The 21,223-nt window shown below is 38.5% G+C and overlaps 1 protein-coding gene across 1 annotated transcript; it reads left to right on the top strand.

Annotated features, from left to right (window-relative positions):
* Nucleotides 1-749: 749 nt before the first annotated feature.
* Nucleotides 750-20,269, top strand: LOC112778650 (uncharacterized). Its single transcript, XM_072228490.1, has 6 exons — nucleotides 750-884; nucleotides 1,116-1,214; nucleotides 1,322-1,432; nucleotides 18,919-19,589; nucleotides 19,657-19,774; nucleotides 19,886-20,269. The coding sequence occupies exons 1-6, from the start codon at nucleotides 750-752 to the stop codon at nucleotides 19,892-19,894; spliced, it is 1,143 nt and encodes a 380-aa protein (XP_072084591.1). The 3' UTR covers nucleotides 19,895-20,269.
* Nucleotides 20,270-21,223: the final 954 nt, after the last annotated feature.

The following is a 21,223-nucleotide window of genomic DNA, read 5'->3' as shown; positions in this document are numbered from 1 at the left end:
AGGGCACACATTAAGATTATAAAGTAAGAACTTTTTTTAGAAATACAAAAAATTTAAGTTTCTAATACATTTGTTTGTATTTATTAAAAAAATTGAAAATTTTTATTATTGGTAATTTTATCATGTGTGATAAACCCTAAATTATATAAGATTATAATTTAATAATTTCTTTTGTATAATATATATTTTTGAGTAAATTACTAAAATCAGTCTCTAAGGATTTTAAAAGTAGATATTTTAGTCCGATTTTGCTAGGTATACAATGACTTTCATAAATCATGTAAACAATGGGTTTTAAAATTGGCCCAATAAAGTAAAAAATACACTACACCCCTACAAAAATTACGGAAATCACAAGTGGAGAAGGGAGATTACCGTATACGTAACTGCATTATTCACTGAACTCATTGTCTACCTATAATTTTTCATTTTAGTCCTCAAAGAAAATTAATACATAAATCAATCCCCATTATTTTCCTCTGTCAAACATATCAGTCCCCAATCTATTTTCCGGTGTGACTCACCAACGGAGATTGCTGAATCGGCATGTTATTTCACATACGTGGCCGTTAAGTGTCCACGTGTGCAAGGAGGAGATGCAAGGAGGAGAAGAAAACAGTCCCTGAACTTGTTTTCAAAAATGGCATTGTATTAATACTTTTTCTTTTCCGTTCTTCATCATTGAAGCTCCTCATGAAACCCCAGTTCTTCATCTGCAGGAATCAAAACATCCAAGTTTAGTTCCGATAATGCCAAGTAAAGGAAGTTCATCTTCTTCGAATCGCCATAGAGGGAGAATCGGTGGCTCCAGTGGTAGTGGTCTCGTACATAGTGACGTGAGCATCCTGAGGAAAGTTGAAATCACAAAGGGGCAACTTAGCCAGGTATTTTCTTGATGTTTTAATACGTTTATGCCCGCGTTGCCAACGAGATCCAATGGCCCGTCACCAACGACAAAACCGCTATCAAGGTCGATGACTCTCACTACTTTTTCTCCTTTTGACCCGCTAATTAAGGGCTCTAAATCCGATTCCGATGAAGAAGATCAACGTAGCCGCGGGTAAGATAAGAGTGGTTCTAATTTGCTGAGCTATGGGTTGACGATTGCGTTGAAGGGGCAGAAAGGATTGTTGAGGGAGTTGGACACGATTTTCCAGAGCTATGACAATTTCTCGGTGCATAAGGTTTTTGAGAGCTCGAAGAAGAAAGGGGAGGTTCTAGATGGTTGACATCGCTAAAGGATTTAGATTCAGCAAAGAAGAAGGAGATGTTGGAGGAGCGGAGCGCTATTTATTGGACCACGTTGGCCCCAAATGTATAGGATTATAGTGGAACTACGACCAAGATGATTGTGGCGGGTTCCGGGCACATGATCAAGGGGATTCTTTGGTGCGGGGATGTGATTGTGGAGACGTTGAAATGGAAGAACGAGGTATTAAAATGAGAAAGGAGAAGTAGTAATATACAACGCCGTTTTTGAAAACAAGTTCAAGGACATTTTGTCATACTTCTCGCACATGTGGACACTCAACGGCCACGTGTCCCAATTAACATGCCAATTCAACAATTTTTGTTGGTGAGTTACACCGAAAAATGGATTGGGGGTTGATATATCTGACGGAAGAAAACAATGGAAATTGATATGTGTATTAATTTTTTTTGGACTAAAATATGCGCTTTTAAAATCCTTAGGGACTGATTTGGTTAATCACTCTATATATTTTTATTTGCACCATGTATAACAATAACAAACATGGCTTATTGGAGAAGGGGAATAAGTGATGACATGTCATCATGTCATGTTTTTCTATGCTTTTTCTTTGTTTTTTTTAGGTTTTATGCACTTTCTTGAGCCATAAGTAAGCCAATTGGGTAGAATTTCACGTTTCCTTTGATTCAATCAACCATGGATAAATTAATGCATTTTCATGAGATTTTGTGCTATAATTGTTATATATTATGAAAGAATAACAATCTCATGATTTTGAGCATAGCTTTGATGTGCTTGGTTGATTGATAATAGGTGAAAAGAGCTTTGAAGAAGGTTGAAGAAAGAAGAAATGGCAAGGAGCAAGAGAAAACAAAAAGCTTGAGCAAAAGCTTGCCTCAAACTTTAGCTCAAACTTTTGGAAGAGTTGAATTCACTCTAGATGGAGCAAAAGCTTGCGCCAACGTTTGACCTCAAGCTTTTAGGCAAACGTTGGCGCCACAACAAACACACCCTGGAGAAGAGCAAAAGCTTGCGCCAACGTTTGACCTCAAGCTTTTAGGCAAATGTTGGCGCCACAACAGCCTGAAGGGGTATACTTCCAACAAGAATAACTTGAGCTACAGAGTTCCAAATGAGGTGATTCAAAAAGCAATGGAAAGTAGGAATCGAGAGCTTTCCAAGCATATATGGCACTACATGGTGGACACTAAAATTGAGGGAGAAAACTGCCCCGCAATGTGCATAAACGAACATGGTGGCAACCTGCAGTGAGGCCAACTGACCTCTGCACCTTCGATGGAGTATAACTCGAGCTGTAGAGCTCCAAATGATGCGCTTCCAACGGCATTGGAAAGTAGACATTCAGGGATTTCCAACAATATATAATAGTATGGGATGGACAATGCGTTTGAGCCTCCAGAACTGGCGTTTTCGACCACGTTTGAGGCAAACTTTACCTCAAACGTTGCACACCAAAGCCAGCGACCCTGTCCTCTTCAAAGGAGCATAACTTGAGTTGTAGATGTCCAATTGAGGTGATTCCAATTGGGTTAGAAATCTGACATTTAGAACTTTTCAACCATATATAATAGTCTATAGTGGGCATAAAATTGGCAACGTTGACAAGAGGACAAAGTAGCACCCCAAGGCTTGATATGCAACAAGAGGGATCCACGTTTGGCTCAAAGTTTGACCTCAAACTTTGGCTCAAACGTGGATGATAGCAAAATGGCCATCTGCATGATGAGTTTGGTGAATAAGTTTGAGTCAAAGTTTGCCTCAAACTTTGACTCAAGCTTTAATGGTTCATGGCCCGGTTCACAAATGGGTTTCTTCTCAAGACCAAGAACAATCAACAGAGGCCATCTTCAACCCAAATCCAAAGCAAGCAAAGCCCATTATCATCACTCAAAGGCACAAGAGATAGTTAAAATAGAAATTTCATTTAATTGTAATTTATTTTAAATTTCAATTTCATTTTCATTTTGTAAAAGCCTATATAAAGGCATTAGTTTCATTTCACAAGGTAGGCTGGAACAGAGAGCACTAGGAGGTTGGCTCTGATAGAGAGCATTGGAGGCGAGCCCCATTAGAGAGCTCTCTCTTAGTTTCATTTTTGTTTTGAATCTTGGGTTGAGAATTGAAGAAATTCTGTTTCAATCTCACCTTGAGAATTCTCTCTGTTTACTTGCTGCAAATTTGAAGGAATTGTGATTTGGATCTAAATTGTCTTTACTGCTTTCTTCTTTATTTTCTTCTGCAATTATCCTCTGTTGGATCAAGGAAGGAATTGAGATCTAGACTTGTTCTCTAGTCTCATCCAACCCCTGAGATCTTCAACTTTCCTTTAGCTATTGCAATTGAGCCGCATTTCACTTTCTGTTTGGTTCCTCAAATTTAATTTACATTAAGCTTGCTGCAAATCTCATTTACATTTCCTGCACAATTTTAAATTCCTCTGCAATTGCTCTAAATTCTGATTCACTGCAATTTTGCTTCTCTGCTTACATTGTTCCCAATTTATTCTTCCTGCAATTTAAATTTCCAGTTGCGTGATCTATTGCTCTCTTTAATTTCCAACACCCCAGCCCTTTACTTTTCATGCAATTTACTTTTCTTGCAATTTAAGATTCTTGAAATTTACATTTCTTGCTCTTTAAGCTACTTGCCAATTTACACTCTGCAACTTTAAATTCATTGTCATTTACTTTCTGTTGGCTACAATTTCATACAATTCACTTAAATGTTAGCTTGACTAAACTAATCACCCACTAAAGTTGCTTGATCCATCAATCCCTGTGGGATCGACCTCACTCATGTGAGTTTTACTACTTGATGCGACCCGGTACACTTGCCGGTTAGTTTCGTGTTGGATCGTTTTCCACACATCAAGTTTTTGGCGCTGTTGCCGGGGATTGAAATAGATTGACAATGATTAAGTGAAGTGGAGATCTAGATCTAGCATTTTTATTTTCCGTTTCTCTAACTTTGGACTAACCCACTAACTGTTTGAATTTTTGCTTGAGCTAACTACAATTTCATCATGGATTGAAGATATGGAGGAACATACAACAATTCCAACTAATCAACAAGGAGGAACAGCTAATAACAACAACAATCCACCACAGAGAAGAGTTCTGGCTTCCTACACATTTGCAAATCCTAGACATTGTGGGAGTAGCATTCATACCCCAAATGTTAATGCAAATAATTTTGAACTAAAGCCACAACTCATCACATTAGTTCAAAACAATTGCTCTTATGGAGGAGGACCACTTGAAGATCCAAATCAACACTTGTCCACTTTCTTGAGGATTTGTGACACTGTTAAAACCAATGGAGTGCATCCTGACAGCTATAAGCTACTGCTATTTCCATTCTCTCTCAGAGACAAAGCCACCCAATGGTTGGAATCTTTCCCAAGAGACAGCATTGACAATTGGGATGATCTAGTGAGCAAATTCCTTGCCAAATTTTACCCACCTCAAAGGGTTATCAGATTGAAGACTGAAGTACAAACATTCACCCAAATGGAGGTTGAACCATTATATGAGGCATGGGAAAGGTACAAGGCTCTGATCAGGAAGTGTCCCCCTGGAATGTTCAATGAGTGGGATAGATTGCAGAATTTCTATGAAGGCTTGACATTGAAATCTCAAGAGGCCTTGGATCATTCAGCTGGAGGCTCTTTGCAACTCATGAAAACTGCAGAAGAAGCTCAAAATCTCATTGATATGGTAGCTAACAACTAGTATTTCTTTGCTCACCAAAGGCAACACCAACCATCACAGAGGAAGGGAGTGATGGAGTTGGAAGGAGTGGACTCAATCCTAGCTCAAAACAAATTGATGCAGCAGCAGATTCAACAACAATTTGAGCAAATGGCCAAGAGGATTGATAGCCTCCAAGTTGCAGTAGTAAGCACCAATCAACCATCAACCACATGGGGAACAAATGAAGAAACTCAAGAGGAGCAACAACAGGAGCAAGTCCAGTACATGCACAACCAAAATTCTGGGTCAAATGAAGTCTATGGTGATACTTACAACCCTTCATGGAAGAACCATCCAAACCTGAGGTGGGGAGATAACCATAACCAAAACCAACAACCATGGCAAAGAAACTCAAATCAAAACACTTCAAGAAACAACCAAAATAACAACCAGCACTGCAAGATGAGTTGAACTCCATTTGTATTTTGCAAAACACAACACCATTGAAAATTGAAATTCATGTCACAGAGACAGAATTTCTTAGTGAGGCAAAAACACAAACACCTTGGTTTCAGTTTAAAACAAAGAACAAAAACAAAAAATATGCTTGATCTAGACTTCTCACCCACTTAATCATTGTTGATCTAAATCAATCCCTGGCAACGGCGCCAAAAACTTGATGTGTGGAAAACGATCCAACACGAAACTAACCGGCAAGTGCACCGGGTCGCATCAAGTAATAAAACTCACGGGAGTGAGGTCGATCCCACAGGGATTGAAGGATTGAGCAATTTTAGTTTAGTGGTTGATTTAGTCAAGCGATCAAGAGTTGATTTGAGTGGTTTGTATTTGACAGAAGCTAAATTGCATGAAATTTAAAAGGGAGAGGGACAATTGACAGGAAATTAAAGAGGGCAGAAAATAAAAGTGCTGAATCTTAAAGAACAAGAAATTAAATTGCAGAAACTTAGATTGCAAGAAATGTAAATTGCAGAATCTTAAGATGCAAGAAATTTAAATAACTTGAATCGTAAAGGGAATTGGAAATTGGATTTGCAGAAATTAAACAAGAGAAGGTAAAATTCAACAAACAGAAATGTAACAGATGGACTCAATTAAACCGGATCTTGAATGAAAATGAAAATAAACTTGGTGTAGCAACGAAACAAGGAAATTGAAATTGAAAGCTGTAGATCTCAGGACTCAAGAGACTAGATAGCCAAGTCTAGATCTCACTGCCTTCCTAGATCCAGCAAGAACAATTGCAAAGGAAATGAAGAAAAGTAAATTGCAGAAATAGTAGAAGAAGAAGCAATTAACAGAAATAAAAATTCAATTATGCAGAAAATTAAACAAGATCTCAAGGTGATATTGAAACAGAAGTTTTTCAATTCTCCACCCAAAATCCAAAGCAAGAAAAGTAAAGAGTGCTGAGCAAGAACAAGGAAGAAGAGAGATCAATTCTCCTTCCTAATTCTCTTGAATTCTAAAAACAACAACTAAAAATATAAAGGTGAGCTCTCTCTCTAAGTGTTCTAAGAATTCTCTAAGAAAAGCTCAATGGTTTTGCTATTTTTGAAAAGTCTTTGATGAACCTTCTGTAGAAGCCAGCATGCCCAAGAAAACTTCTTACTGCTTTCATATTAACAGGTATAGGGAGTTTTTCAATAACTTCTATTTTAGCTTTATCAACTTCTATACCTCTACATGACACTTTATGCCCAAGAACTATTCCTTCCGGAACCATGAAATGGCACTTTTCCCAATTCAACACCAAATTAGTTTCTTGGCATCTTTTCAAAATAAGAGTTAAGTTATGCAAGCAAGTGTTAAATGAATTGCCAAAAACAGAAAAATCATCCATGAAGACTTCTAAGAATTTTTCCACCATATCAAAAAAGATGGAAAGCATACACCTTTGAAAAGTGGCTGGGGCGTTGCACAGCCCAAAGGGCATCCTCCTATAGGCAAAAACTCCAAATGGGCATGTGAAGGAGGTCTTCTCTTGATCCTTGGGGTCCACTACTATTTGATTGTAACCAGAATACCCATCCAGGAAGCAGTAATAAGCATGGCCTGCTAGTCTTTCCAACATTTGATCAATGAAGGGCAGAGAAAAATGATCTTTTCTTGTTGCATCATTCAATCTCCTGTAGTCTATGCACATTCTCCACCCAGTCACTGTCCTAGTGGGGATCAACTCATTCTTCTCATTGGTGATGACTGTCATTCCTCCCTTTTTTGGCACAACTTGAACCGGACTCACCCAAGAGCTGTCTGAGATTGGGAAAATTATCCCAGCATTCCATAGCTTCATCACTTCTTTTTGAACCACCTCTTTCATGGTTGGGTTGAGTCTTCTTTGAGGTTGAACCACAAGTTTTGATTCTTCCTCCAATAAAATTTTATGCATACAAATAGCAGGGCTGATGCCTTTGATGTCCTCAATTGTCCACCCCAAGGCTGTTTTGTGAGATTTTAATACTTCAATCAACCTTGCTTCCTCATCCATGTTCAAGGAGGAATTTATGATCACTGGTAATGCCTCTGCTTCCCCAAGAAACACGTATTTGAGGTGAGGAGGGAGAGGTTTCAACTCCTGTTTTGGTTTATCCTCTTTCTTGTCTTCAATGGATATTTCTACCACTTCCTCTCCTTGTTCTTTCTGATGCTCCAAATAGTTGTCTTCAAATATTTCTTCTACCAGCCCTTCTATCATATCCACATTCATGTAGTTCTCTTGCTCTGAGGGGTGTTGCATTGATTTGAAGACATTGATTACCATTTGTTCATTATGCACCCTGAAGGTCATTTCTCCCTTCTCCACATCAATAGTGGTTCTTACTGTGGCTAGAAATGGTCTCCCCAAGATGATTGAGTTGTTTCCTTCCCCTTCTGTGTCTAAGATTACGAAGTCTGCGGGGAAGATAAATTTTCCAACCTTCACTAGTAAATTCTCCACAATTTCATTGGGTGTCTTGATTGATCTATCGGCCATTACTAGTGACATCCTGGTAGGTTTGATTTCTTCTATAGCAAGCTTTCTCATCAATGATAGAGGCATCAAGTTGATGCTGGCACCTAGATCACATAAGGCATTTTCCAATGTTATCTTGCCTATGGTGCATGAGACTATAAAACTCCCTGGGTCTTTGAGCTTTGGTGGGATACCCATCTGGATCACAGCGCTACATTCTTCAGTGAGCATGATAGTTTTCTTTTCTTGCCAACTTCTCTTCTTGTTGATTAGCTCCTTCATGAACTTGGCATATAGGGGCATTTGCTCCAGTGCCTCAGCTAAGGGAATATTTATCTCCAACTTCTTGAAAGTCTCAAGGAACTTATGAAAGTGTTGATCCTTTACCTCCTTGTTGAATCTTTGGGGATATGGCAGTGGAGGTACAAAGTTCTTCTCTGCTTGTTGCTTTTGATTCTTGGTTGGCTCTTCAATTGCTTCATTCCCCTTTTTTGGAATTTTTTATTGTTCCTCCTTTTCTTGAGTTTTCTTTGAAGTTTGCTTGCTTGCCATTACATCATCACCATTGGCTTCCTCTGCGTGTGTTGGCTTTTCCCCCTCTATTGGCCTTTTGCTGTTCTCCGCTTGCTTCCTTGTAGTGTCATTGTTGCTCATCAATGTTCTCCCACTTCTTAACTGTATTGCCTTGCATTCTTCCTTAGGATTTGGAATTGTGTCACTTGGCAGGGAACTTGATGGTCTCTCTGTTGCCAAGTGTTTAGAGAGCTGGCTAATTTGCCTTTCTATATTCTTTATGGAGGCTTCTTGATTTTTGGCTGTCATTTCTTGGTGTTTCCACATTTTGTCTATCAAGGTTTCCAGGTTAGTGATTTTCTGAGAGTCATGTGAAATTGGCTGGTTATGGGGTGTTGAGGGTTGGTGGTAAGTATTTTGGTTTGTGGGTTGGTTATTGGATGGATAATGGTTGGAGTTGGGGTGGTTGTTTTGGGATTTTCTGTAAGGGTTTTGGGTGGTTTGCTGTTGGTTGTTGTTTTAGTTGTTTCTTGAAGTGTTTTGATTTGAGTTTCTTTGCCATGGTTGTTGGTTTTGGTTATGGTTATCTCCCCACCTCAGGTTTGGATGGTTCTTCCATGAAGGGTTGTAAGTATCACCATAGACTTCATTTGACCCAGAATTTTGGTTGTGCATGTACTGGACTTGCTCCTGTTGTTGCTCCTCTTGAGTTTCTTCATTTGTTCCCCATGTGGTTGATGGTTGATTGGTGCTTACTGCTGCAACTTGGAGGCTATCAATCCTCTTGGCCATGTTTTGGAAATACATCAAAAACTTGATGGGTGGAAAACGATCCAACACGAAACTAACCGGCAAGTATACCGGGTCGCATCAAGTAGTAAAACTCACTTAGAGTGAGGTCGATCCCACGAGGATTGATGGATCAAGCAACTTTAGTGGGTGATTAGTTTAGTCAAGCTATCATTGAAGTGAATTGTGTGAAATTGTAGCCAACAGAAAGTAAATGACAATGAATTTAAAATTGCAAAAAGTAAATTGGACAGAAAATTAAAGAGCAAGCAATGTAAATTGCAGAAACTTAAATGACAAGAAATGTAACTTGCATGAAAAGTAAAGGGGGGCTGGATGCTGGAAATTAAAGAAAGCAATGGATCCAAGGCAAGAAAAGTAAATTCAGATTTGCAGCAAGCTCAAAGTTAAAGTGTAGAATGTAAATGCGTAGGAAATGTAAATTGGAAGCAATGCAGTAGAAAGTAAAAATTGCAGAGAAGGAAATTGTAGCAGAGAAGTAAATCAGCAAGAAAACTCAAATCAATTGTGAAATCTAGAAAGACAAGTGAAGATCTCAGGGACTCAATGAGACTAGAAAACAAGTCTAGATCTCAAGTCCTTCTTTGATCCAATAAAGAACAATTTGCAAAAGAAATGAAGATGAAAGCAGTAAACAGAGTGTTGATTCAGATCCTTAATTCACTGAAATTTTGTAGAAGAAGAACAAGAGAAATCTCAAAGTAAAAATGAAACAGAATTCCTTCAATTCTCAACCCAAGATTCAAAACAAAGAGAAAAACTAAAGAGAGAGAGTTCTCTATTCCTAATGCTCCCTCGTGGAGCCAGCCTCTATTCTAATCGAGCTCCCCTCCTAAAATGAAAATGATGCCTTTTTATAGGTTTTTACAAACATGACAATTGAAAATTAAATTGAAAGCAAATTACAAAGAAAATGAAATTCCTAATCAAATTGTTTCTTGTGCCTTTGAGTGATGTCAATTGGGCTTTTGGCCTTGATGGGATTGGGTTGAAGATAGCCTCTGTTGATTGCTCTTGATGTTGGAAAGAAACCCACTTGTGAACCGGGCCATGAACCATTAAAGCTTGAGTCAAAGTTTGAGGCAAACTTTGACTCAAACTTATTCACCAAACTCATCATGCAGATGGCCATTTTGCTATCATCCACGTTTGAGCCAAAGTTTGAGGTCAAACTTTGAGCCAAACGTGGATCCCTCTTGTTGCATATCAAGCCTTGGGGTGCTACTTTGTCCTCTTGTCAATATTGCCAATTTTATGCCCACTATAGACTATTATATATGGTTGGAAAGCTCTGAATGTCAGCTTTCTAACCCAATTAGAATCACCTCAATTGGACATCTACAACTCAAGTTATGCTCCTTTGAAGAGGACAGGGTCGCTGGCTTTGGTGTGCAACGTTTGAGGTAAAGTTTGCCTCAAACGTGGTCGAAAACATCAGTTCTGGAGGTTCAAACGCATTGTCCACCCCATACTATTATATATTTTTGGAAAGCCCTGAATGTCTACTTTCCAATGCCGTTGGAAGCGTATCATTTGGAGCTCTACAGCTCGAGTTATACTCCGTCGAAGGTGCAGAGGTCAGTTGGCCTCACTGCAGGTTGCCACCATGTTCGTTTATGCACATTGCGGGGCAGTTTTCTCCCTCAATTTTAGTGTCCATCATGTAGTGCCATATATGCTTGGAAAGCTCTCGATTCCTACTTTCCATTGCTTTTTGAATCACCTCATTTGGAGCTCTGTAGCTTAAGTTATTCTTGTTGGAAGTATACCCCTTCAGGCTGTTATGGCGCCAACGTTTGCCTAAAAGCTTGAGGTCAAACGTTGGCGCAAGATTTTGCTCTTCTCCAGGGTGTGTTTGTTGTGGCGCCAACGTTTGCCTAAAAGCTTGAGGTCAAACGTTGGCGCAAGCTTTTGCTCCATCTAGGGTGAATTCAACTCTTCCAAAAGTTTGAGCTAAAGTTTGAGGCAAGCTTTTGCTCAAGCTTTTTGTTCTCTCTTATTCCTTGCCATTTCTTCTTTCTTCAACCTTCTTCAAAGCTCTTTTCACCTATCATCAATCAACCAAGCACATCAAAGCTATGCTCAAAATCATGAGATTGTTATTCTTTCATAATATATAACAATTATAGCACAAAATCTCATGAAAATGTATTAATTTATCCATGGTTGATTGAATCAAAGGAAACATGAAATTCTACCCAATTGGCTTACTTATGGCTCAAGAAAGTGCATAAAACCTAAAAAAAACAAAGAAAAAGCATAGAAAAACATGACATGATGACATGTCATCACAACACCAAACTTAAACCTTGCTTGTCCCCAAGCAAGAAAAGAATCATGCAATAGAGATTGACAATCCAAGGTAAGAAGAATAGCAACTCAATGTTCATGGCAAGCTAGTTTTCTATGCATGCTACAATTACAAAAGAGATGTAAATGATTGATGCTTCTCTCTAGCTCAATTTATGAAATCTTTCTCTTATATTTCTTCCTTGAAACAAGCTTTTGATTTTCTTATTAGCTTCTCCTTTTGGGTGCTTTGCCCCATGAGTTGATAACAAAGCTACGACTTCTAAATGCTTTGTTTTCAAGTATTACCACTTGATACATAAGCACCACAAGCATTTGATTAGAGGACTTCATTAAGCTCATTTTTCTTTTCTTTTCTTGACTCTCTAATCATTGATGCTCAGAGCCTTGAGCTTTGAGGGAGTGCTTTTGCACTTTGAGCCTAACCTTGACTTCTAAGTGTTTTGTTTTCAAGCATTTGGCTTGATACATAAACACCACAAGTACTTAACAAATAAATTGCCATTGGTACTCAGAGCCTTCAGCTTTCTCATTCTTTCCCTTTTTCTTTTCTTGCTTTAATTGTATTTGCCTCTTCAAGGTTTTCATGATTTTCAAAAGATTTCACAAAATGTCCTAGATGAAAACTTCAATTAAATAAAATCCAATGCAATTAAGCAACAATCAAACATACTAGCTTTCCAAAACTTTTATGCACATGCTAAATTCTTCTTTAATTCCTTGTTTGTTTATGATCATGATACTTTATTGCTTTTGAATTCACAAAACTCAAGTTGGTAATCATAATGCCACAGCAACATGTTACAAATCAAGATTCAAGTTATGCTTTATTCATACACACATGTGAATAGAAAGGATGAAGACAATCTTGCAATTTAAGTGCTGGAAATAAATGAGAGGAAAAGGAACTCTACAACCTTGTAGTTCATCTTTCGTCATTGTTGTCCTTTTTTTCTCTATTCTTCCTCTTTTCCTTGCCAACTCAGAATGCTTGCTCATCCTCAAGCAACAATTAGAATAATGGCTATGGGGCTAAGATGGATCATGAGTGTCTCACACAATGAAATGTTAGCAATACATGTGTTTCAAGCAAGCAAAATTAAAGATAACAATCAAGGCACAAGAGACAGAGATATTGTGATTGCATAGATAAGAAGGTGTGCACAATACATTGCATAAAAGATAAGTGGCACCCCAAACTTAGTGTGACACTTTCACTTAAAATTGATGCAAGTATCTAGTAGATATGGGAACCAAATTTTTGTTGCATAGCAACACCAAACTTAGAATGCAATCCTATGTCCATTTTATTTGAAATAAGACTAAATAAAACTGTTGTATGTTAAATACAATCACCAAGCCAAGAATCTTGTCATGAATAAAGCTCTCTTGGTGATGCATTAACAAACACAGTTAATAAAAGAAAGCATAAAAAAAAATGTAAATGAATAAAGATGAAATTAAAATGTTAAACCAAAAGAGAAAAATAAAATTGCAGAGGCATTATGATTATGCAAACAAGTAGTGTTGCTTGAATAAATTGCATAGAAAAATAAGTGGCACACCAAACTTAGAATCTTGGTGTGTCACTTTCATTTTTAATTTGATGCAATCATCCAAAAATATTGAAAACAATTTGTTGCAAGGCAACACCAAACTTAGAATGTAACCATATGCCAATTTATTGAAATTTAAACTAAACAAAGGAAGAAAACAAAGCAGAGAAAAAATGTTACCTACAGTTGGATTACCTCCCAACAAGTGCTCTTTTAGTGTCATTAGCTTGACATGTTGTTCTTCACTTTCTTCCTCTTCTTTCAGTTTGTTAAGAGGAATGACTCCAAGAGGGGAGAAGTTTCAGTTATTGTCCCCTGTCTTGGTCTCCTTTCAACAAGCTTCCTTGTGAAATTGGCTTGATTGATCTTGCTTGCTGGATCAGGGGGAGGATTATTTGCAGTTGACCTTCTCATGAATGTTGTCCTTGGTATCTTGGTCACAATCCTCTTCTTGGTGCTTTTGTCAATTGCCTTCACTTCTTGGATGTCAAGACATGGTTGCTGTGTGATTATTGGAGTGATTTCTTCATTAAGAGCCTCTTGAATTGGTGGTTCCATGAGTTCTTCTTCTATGCATTTCTCTGCTTCAATTGAAGGTGACTTCTCTTGAGTGTCTTCCTCACTTTCTTGCTCCTCCACTCCTTCCCTTGTCACCTCAAGTGCAGTTTCATTTTCAACCACCTCATTCTTCATTGAAAGTTCACTTGATGCAGTGGCCTCCTTATCTTGCTCTTCCACTTTCTCCTTCATATCCATCAATTGGCCTTCATTTTTCTTGCTCAGTGGTTCTAAGCTCCTCCTTGTTTGCTCTAAGGGCCCATTCATCTTCTTGAGGATGGTTTCTTTCCAGGATTGGTGTGTATCTTTCCACGAGTTTTCTGTGTATTTCAATGGCTTGGCATTGGCTTTCTAAGGGTTCTTTGGACCATTGAAGGTAATCCTCAACTGCTAATTCAAGAGATGAAGGTTGAGAGTAATTTTGGTGACATGGTTGCGTTGTGGTGAAGTTGTGTTGAGGGGTATGGAATGAGTTGTGTGATTGATGGGATGACTTGTATGGATTTTGGAGGAAACTTTGTGTTGAGGCATAATCAAGTGATGAAGAACTTTCAAATGAGAAACTGGGACGTGAGGGTGGATGCTCTTCCATTCTTTGGTGATGCTTCCATCCACCATGAGGATAATGATATGAATCATTTTGTGGTGGTGGTTGGTATCCCATATAATTTTTTTGCTCATCTTGTGTCTCTGAAGCAAATCTCCATAAATTGGAGTGCTCAGAATGTGTATTCTCTTGGTGATATTCCCAGCCACCATTAGAGATTGGTGATGGTGGGTAATATCCCATAAAATTTGTTTGATCATAAGATGAGTTGAACTCCATTTGAATTTTGTAAAACACAACACCAAGGAAAATTGAAATTCATATCTCAGAGATGAATTTCTTAGTGAGGCAATAACTCAAACACCTTGGTTTCAACTTAGAACAGAGAACAAAAATAAAGAAAATGCTTGATCTAGACTTCTCACCCACTTAATCATTGTTGATCAAAATCAATCCCCGGCAACGGCGCCAAAAACTTGATGGGTGAAAAACGATCCAACACGAAACTAACCGGCAAGTATACCGGGTCGCATCAAGTAGTAAAACTCACTTAGAGTGAGGTCGATCCCACGAGGATTGATGGATCAATCAACTTTAGTGGGTGATTAGTTTAGTCAAGCTATCATTGAAGTGAATTATGTGAAATTGTAGCCAACAGAAAGTAAATGACAATGAATTTAAAATTGCAGAAAGTAAATTGGACAGAAAATTAAAGAGCAAGCAATGTAAATTGCAGAAACTTAAATGACAAGAAATGTAACTGGCATGAAAAGTAAAGGCGGGCTGGATGCTGGAAATTAAAGAAAGCAATGGATCCAAGGCAAGAAAAGTAAATTCAGATTTGCAGCAAGCTCAAAGTTAAAGTGTAGAATGTAAATGCGTAGGAAATGTAAATTGGAAGCAATGCAGTAGAAAGTAAAAATTGCAGAGAAGGAAATTGTAGCAGAGAATTAAATTAGCAAGAAAACTCAAATCAATTGTGAAATCTAGAAAGACAAGTGAAGATCTCAGGGGCTCAATGAGACTAGAAAACAAGTCTAGATCTCAAGTCCTTCTTTGATCCAATAAAGAACAATTTGCAAAAGAAATGAAGATGAAAGCAGTAAACAGAGTGTTGATTCAGATCCTTAATTCACTTAAATTTTGTAGAAGAAGAACAAGAGAAATCTCAAAGTGAAAATGAAACAGAATTCCTTCAATTCTCAACCCAAGATTCAAAACAAAGAGAAAAACTAAAGAGAGAGAGTTCTCTATTCCTAATGCTCCCTCGTGGAGCCAGCCTCTATTCTAATCAAGCTCCCCTCCTAAAATGAAAATGATGCCTTTTTATAGGTTTTTACAAACATGACAATTGAAAATTAAATTGAAAGCAAATTACAAAGAAAATGAAATTCCTAATCAAATTGTTTCTTGTGCCTTTGAGTGATGTCAATTGGGCTTTTGGCCTTGATGGGATTGGGTTGAAGATAGCCTCTGTTGATTGCTCTTGATGTTGGAAAGAAACCCACTTGTGAACCGGGCCATGAACCATTAAAGCTTGAGTCAAAGTTTGAGGCAAACTTTGACTTAAACTTATTCACCAAACTCATCATGCAGATGGCCATTTTGCTATCATCCACGTTTGAGCCAAAGTTTGAGGTCAAACTTTGAGCCAAACGTGGATCCCTCTTGTTGCATATCAAGCCTTGGGGTGCTACTTTGTCCTCTTGTCAATATTGCCAATTTTATGCCCACTATAGACTATTATATATGGTTGGAAAGCTCTGAATGTCAGCTTTCTAACCCAATTAGAATCACCTCAATTGGACATCTACAACTCAAGTTATGCTCCTTTGAAGAGGACAGGGTCGCTGGCTTTGGTGTGCAACGTTTGAGGTAAAGTTTGCCTCAAACGTGGTCGAAAATGCCAGTTCTGGAGGTTTAAATGCATTGTCCACCCCATACTATTATATATTGTTGGAAAGCCTTGAATGTCTACTTTCCAATGCCATTAGAAGCGCATCATTTGGAGCTCTACAGCTCGAGTTATACTCCGTCGAAGGTGCAGAGGTCAGTTGGCCTCACTGCAGGTTGCCACCATGTTCGTTTATGCACATTGCGGGGCCGTTTTCTCCCTCAATTTTAGTGTCCATCATGCAGTGCCATATATGCTTGGAAAGCTCTCGATTCCTACTTTCCATTAATTTTTGAATCACCTCATTTGGAGCTCTGTAGCTCAAGTTATTCTTGTTGGAAGTATACCCTTTCAGGCTGTTGTGGCGCCAACGTTTGCCTAAAAGCTTGAGGTCAAACGTTGGCGCAAGCTTTTGCTCTTCTCCAGGGTGTGTTTGTTGTGGCACCAACGTTTGCCTAAAAGCTTGAGGTCAAACGTTGGCGCAAGCTTTTGCTCCATCCAGGGTGAATTCAACTCTTCCAAAAGTTTGAGCTAAAGTTTGAGGCAAGCTTTTGCTCAAGCTTTTTGTTCTCTCCTGCTCCTTGCCATTTCTTCTTTCTTCAACCTTCTTCAAAGCTCTTTTCACCTATCATCAATCAACCAAGCACATCAAAGCTATGCTCAAAATTATGAGATTGTTATTCTTTCATAATATATAACAATTATAGCACAAAATCTCATGAAAATGCATTAATTTATCCATGGTTGGTTTAATCAAAGGAAACATAAAATTCTACCCAATTGGCTTACTTATGGCTCAAGAAAGTGCATAAAACCTATTGAAAACAAAGGAAAAAGTATAGAAAAATATGACATGATGACATGTCATCAATAAGGCCATAAGTAAGTTGATGATTCGAACCTCTATTTACTATAGTTTTTCTAATCTATCTTTTTATATATAGTTATATTCTTTGACAAGTATCTCAGCTGATTTCACAACAAGTGTCACTCTTTCCCAATTGACAAGTGGATGCAAAACAAGACAAAAAAATAGATACATAGGACAATATCCAATGTACAATAATAGCAAAAGTTATCTCACGACTTGGAATTTATATTTGAATACACATATTAGTATAATAATCATCTCAATTTGAACCCAAACCCCATCTCACTTTTATATTTCGTGGTCTAGCTTCTATTAGTCTATAAAAGATAGCTCCAAGTAATTTTTCCACCTCCTAAAGGAGCTGTTCCATTTTCAGTCACATAACCAAGAAGGATGTCTGAAAATTTTGATTATGTGTTAGACGTGCACCCAAGGAAACTTGACTAGACATTTCAAGTTTATATGATAAGGGTTTAAGAAGACAGGGAGTTTAGAACTATTGAGATGATCCTTCAAGATATTAAGAAAAGTATTCCAAGTTTACAAATTAATTTTATCATATGTCTTCTAGGGGGACAGATTCATGTCTTTGTCCCAAAGCCCTTGGCCAATAGATGGAAGTCTATCATCACAAAGTTCCAAATATACAATATGAGCATTTCATAGTAACTAACAACAAAACAAAGTCAAGGTGAACCACCGTTAAGTGGATACCTACATTTTCTCATGGGACAAGGGAAACACATTTAGTGAATCTAACATATCCTCTTGAAGCATTCCGTTTCAGGACTATTCCTGAAGTATTGAACAAGGATGAAAAAGTTGAAGACTCGAAACTATTTGGTGAGCTCATTCAATGTGCATAGTCATATTCAATGTGCATCACACATGTTAAACCTTCATTGAAGATTTGATCGTTGAGATGGTTCAAAAAGAGGATCCTATGGAAGTGATCACAAGCAAATGAAAGAAAACTCACTACAAGAAATGTGCTCAATACCGTTGGACTTACCGTCAAACAATATCGGTGGATTTAGCAGTGGATTTTTCAACGGTTATGAGTAAAAATTCATCCCTAAAATAACTTACCATCGGATTCAAAAGTTTGATACTCAATCCGACGGTAAAAAGGAGCGTAAAAATTAAATTTTTTTACGTGCCAAAAAATTTAGTGTCGGATTTACCGTCGAAAATTTTCAACGGTAATAAGAATTAGTGAAACGTAGAGTTTAGACAACAACCAATGCCTTACTATCGAATTTATCCGCCAGCAAAATCCGACCGTATAATTGAGCTAAATTCAAATTCAGAAATTCTCCTTCTCACTTATGTAACTTCTCCCATTCTCCTCTCTCTTTCTCTCTCGCCATTTTCTCCCTTCTCCACCCTCTTTCTCGCCGTTTTTACCATCGGTGTAAGACCCAGGACTTTGAAAAGTCTTTTTATAATCAAGTTTCAAATCATATAGTTATTTACAGCCTCAATTTCAGAAATTATTTTATTAAAGATAATTAAGGCAAGTTTTGATTTATTGGATTTGAGATAAGTTATGATTATTATCCAATTTTATAATTATTGGGTTATTTTCTATATTTAAAGTATAAGGTTGATAGTTATGAAATAATAAGGATTATGATTTGGATTAGATAAGTAATATTTTAAATATTATTACTGCTATTTTGGAAAATGAAGAAATTAAGTATATTACTTCTAATTATTTGATTTGGACATTTTATTGAAAATAATTTGTGAAATTGATGAGCAAATTGTATTTCCTATATACAATTAGTGTTGGACTTAATTTGAGTTTCAATTACTATATTATTTCCAATTTTATGTGAAATTACCATAATGCCCTTAACCCTAATTTTCCAGATGAAACCCTAAAACCCTAACCTGACCCGTTTCCCCCCAAGACCCAGCCAAGCACCCACAATGCACCTTCACCAGCAGCAGTAGCACGCGCTGCTTTCCTTTCTTCTTGAACAAAAGAGAAGAAACTGCAGAGGGAAGGGGGGACTGAGTGCGGCAGGGAAGAGAAGAGAAGGGGGAGGGGCGCTGGCACCGGTGGGCTTCTCCACTGCCGTCGCCGCCGAACCGATACACAGAGAGGGAGAGTTCGCGTCAGAGAGAGAGAGGGAGCTTCATCTGCGTCGTCGTCCAGCCGTCCTCCGGCCTGTCATCACTGGTTCCTCACCGTTGTCGCCGTGGAGGCCGAACACGTCGAGTTCCCTGCCGCCGCCTTGGAGTCCGCCGTCAGACCCGACTCGAAGGAAGAGAGGTGTGCCGTCAGCGTCGTGCAGAGAGGGACTCGCAGCTGCCGTCGCGTCGCGTCGCCGTCACCTCTACCGCACGTCGCCACCGTACGCGCTGTGGCCTCCAACCGCGCCATCGCCAGTCGCACTTGCTCTGCCGTCCTTGTTGTGGCTGGTGTTGTCGCCGGAGACCCACCATCGTTGGAGAAAGGGAGAGAGTCAGAGAAGGAGAGTCACGCCGGAGAAGAACCGTCGCGGAGTTGTCCCTGCCGCTGCGCCCAGCAGCTGTCAGGAGCCTCATCGCCGATCATGGGGGTGTGCCGGTAAGCTCCTGCCGCCAAAAAACCTCGCTGCCGTCGCCGGAAGATCCTGCCGGTAAGGTTTTAAGTATTGGGTTTCGTTCTCTTGAGTTTTCGGAAGCGTTACAATCACTGCATGTTAGTTTCAGTTGCCATTGCCGGAGCCTGTCACCGTTGCCGCCTGGGATGGCTCCCGGGGCTGCCGCTAAGCCGGTTCGGAGACTGCCGCTGTTTCGGTTCAGCCGTTCTTTCTTCAGTTCGGTAGGCGTTTCAATTTGAAAGCCCTTTTGTTATTGTTCTGTTATCTCACGCTGAGGTTTGTGGCGTTAATTGCTATAAGATTGAGTTTCGGTTGTTGTATGTTGCGATTAGAGTTGTTGAGACTGTTACAAAAGCGGCTTGGAGCCGAGGTTTTGGTTGCCGGTGATTTCGAGCTGAGGCGGAAAGGACTCTGTGAGACGTTTGGGTTATGGATTTGCATTTTGAGGTAGGGGCGCTTTCCAAAAACTATATTTGATATGTCGGAATTATTACATATGGATACTGATGTGAGGTAATGTATTTGGTGATTGTATAAGCCTTATGTGATGATTGATTATCCTAGATGAATGTAATTATATGTTTGAATGGATTATTATTTGGTTTTGATGAACAGATTGTTGTATGGTTTTGTGAAACAGAATGCTTTTCAAGCTGATTCTTTAAAGATTTGAAATATTAGTTTAATCCGTTGAGGATTGGTTTGGATTGAGTCAATTATTTTGATGATGTGAAAGATAGAATACTCTTGAAATTCAGCCTGGGTTGCTTTAATTAATTTGGTCTTTGATAAATGATTTATTGCTGAACCGATTCTTCTAAACTTTGGAAATGAGTTAAATCGGTTGACATTGAGTTGATTTTGAAATGGTTTCCTTGAGATATGCCACTGAGGCGACTGTTGGTTTTAGCTTGCTTTTGAATTGATTTCTGGTTTTGAGCTGTTGAAAAGGAATGAGAAACGGTTTAGTTGGGACCCGAACCGGGTGGCAAAAGTCCAAGTTTTAGGGGAGGTGCTGCCAAAATTTCTATAAAATCCGAGTCTTTATTGAATGTTGTATGGAGAAATGATGGGTTAAAGACTTCTACTATTTTATTTGAATTATCAGGAAAAGGACGATTCATGCTTTTGAAATGAATTAATAAAGAGGAAATTGTGATTTAGTCTTGCTTTTTAAGAAAGGCATTGTATCTCTTTCAGGAGAAGGTTATTTAGATGAAACTTGTGTTTTAAAGCTGTTTGGATGTAAAAAGGGTTTATGCCTTTGAATTTGACTTGGGGGTTTCAATTAAAGAAGTTTCAATGACTTTGAAAGAACCTGAATGTCTATTGACAAGTTTCATTTTGAAATGTTTTGAGAAAGGTTTTAAGTACTCTTTGAATTCTGAATTCTTGCAAGACTAAAACAATTTTGAACAGTTGAAACGTTCTAGAGTTTATCATGGGGGTTGAAGTTGGTTTTGCCTAAGTAAAGGAAACGGCTTTGAAAGAAGTAAATGATTACATGACTCGGTTTGGCTTAGATCCTATTTTATTACTCAAGTCGGAAAGCCAATGTTTTAATGATTTTAAATGAATTTGGCGAAATAAGTTATGTTATTCTCCCCTAAAGACTTGGGACTCTGCCGAGAAACTTTTGTTATAAAATCCCATTGTTGGATGGGTGATTT

The sequence above is a fragment of the Arachis hypogaea genome, chromosome 19 (genome assembly GCF_003086295.3).
Source record: "Arachis hypogaea cultivar Tifrunner chromosome 19, arahy.Tifrunner.gnm2.J5K5, whole genome shotgun sequence".
Lineage (NCBI taxonomy): Eukaryota > Viridiplantae > Streptophyta > Magnoliopsida > Fabales > Fabaceae > Arachis > Arachis hypogaea.
The sequence above is the reverse complement of the archived record's forward strand: the minus strand, read 5'-3'. Positions and strand labels throughout refer to the sequence as shown.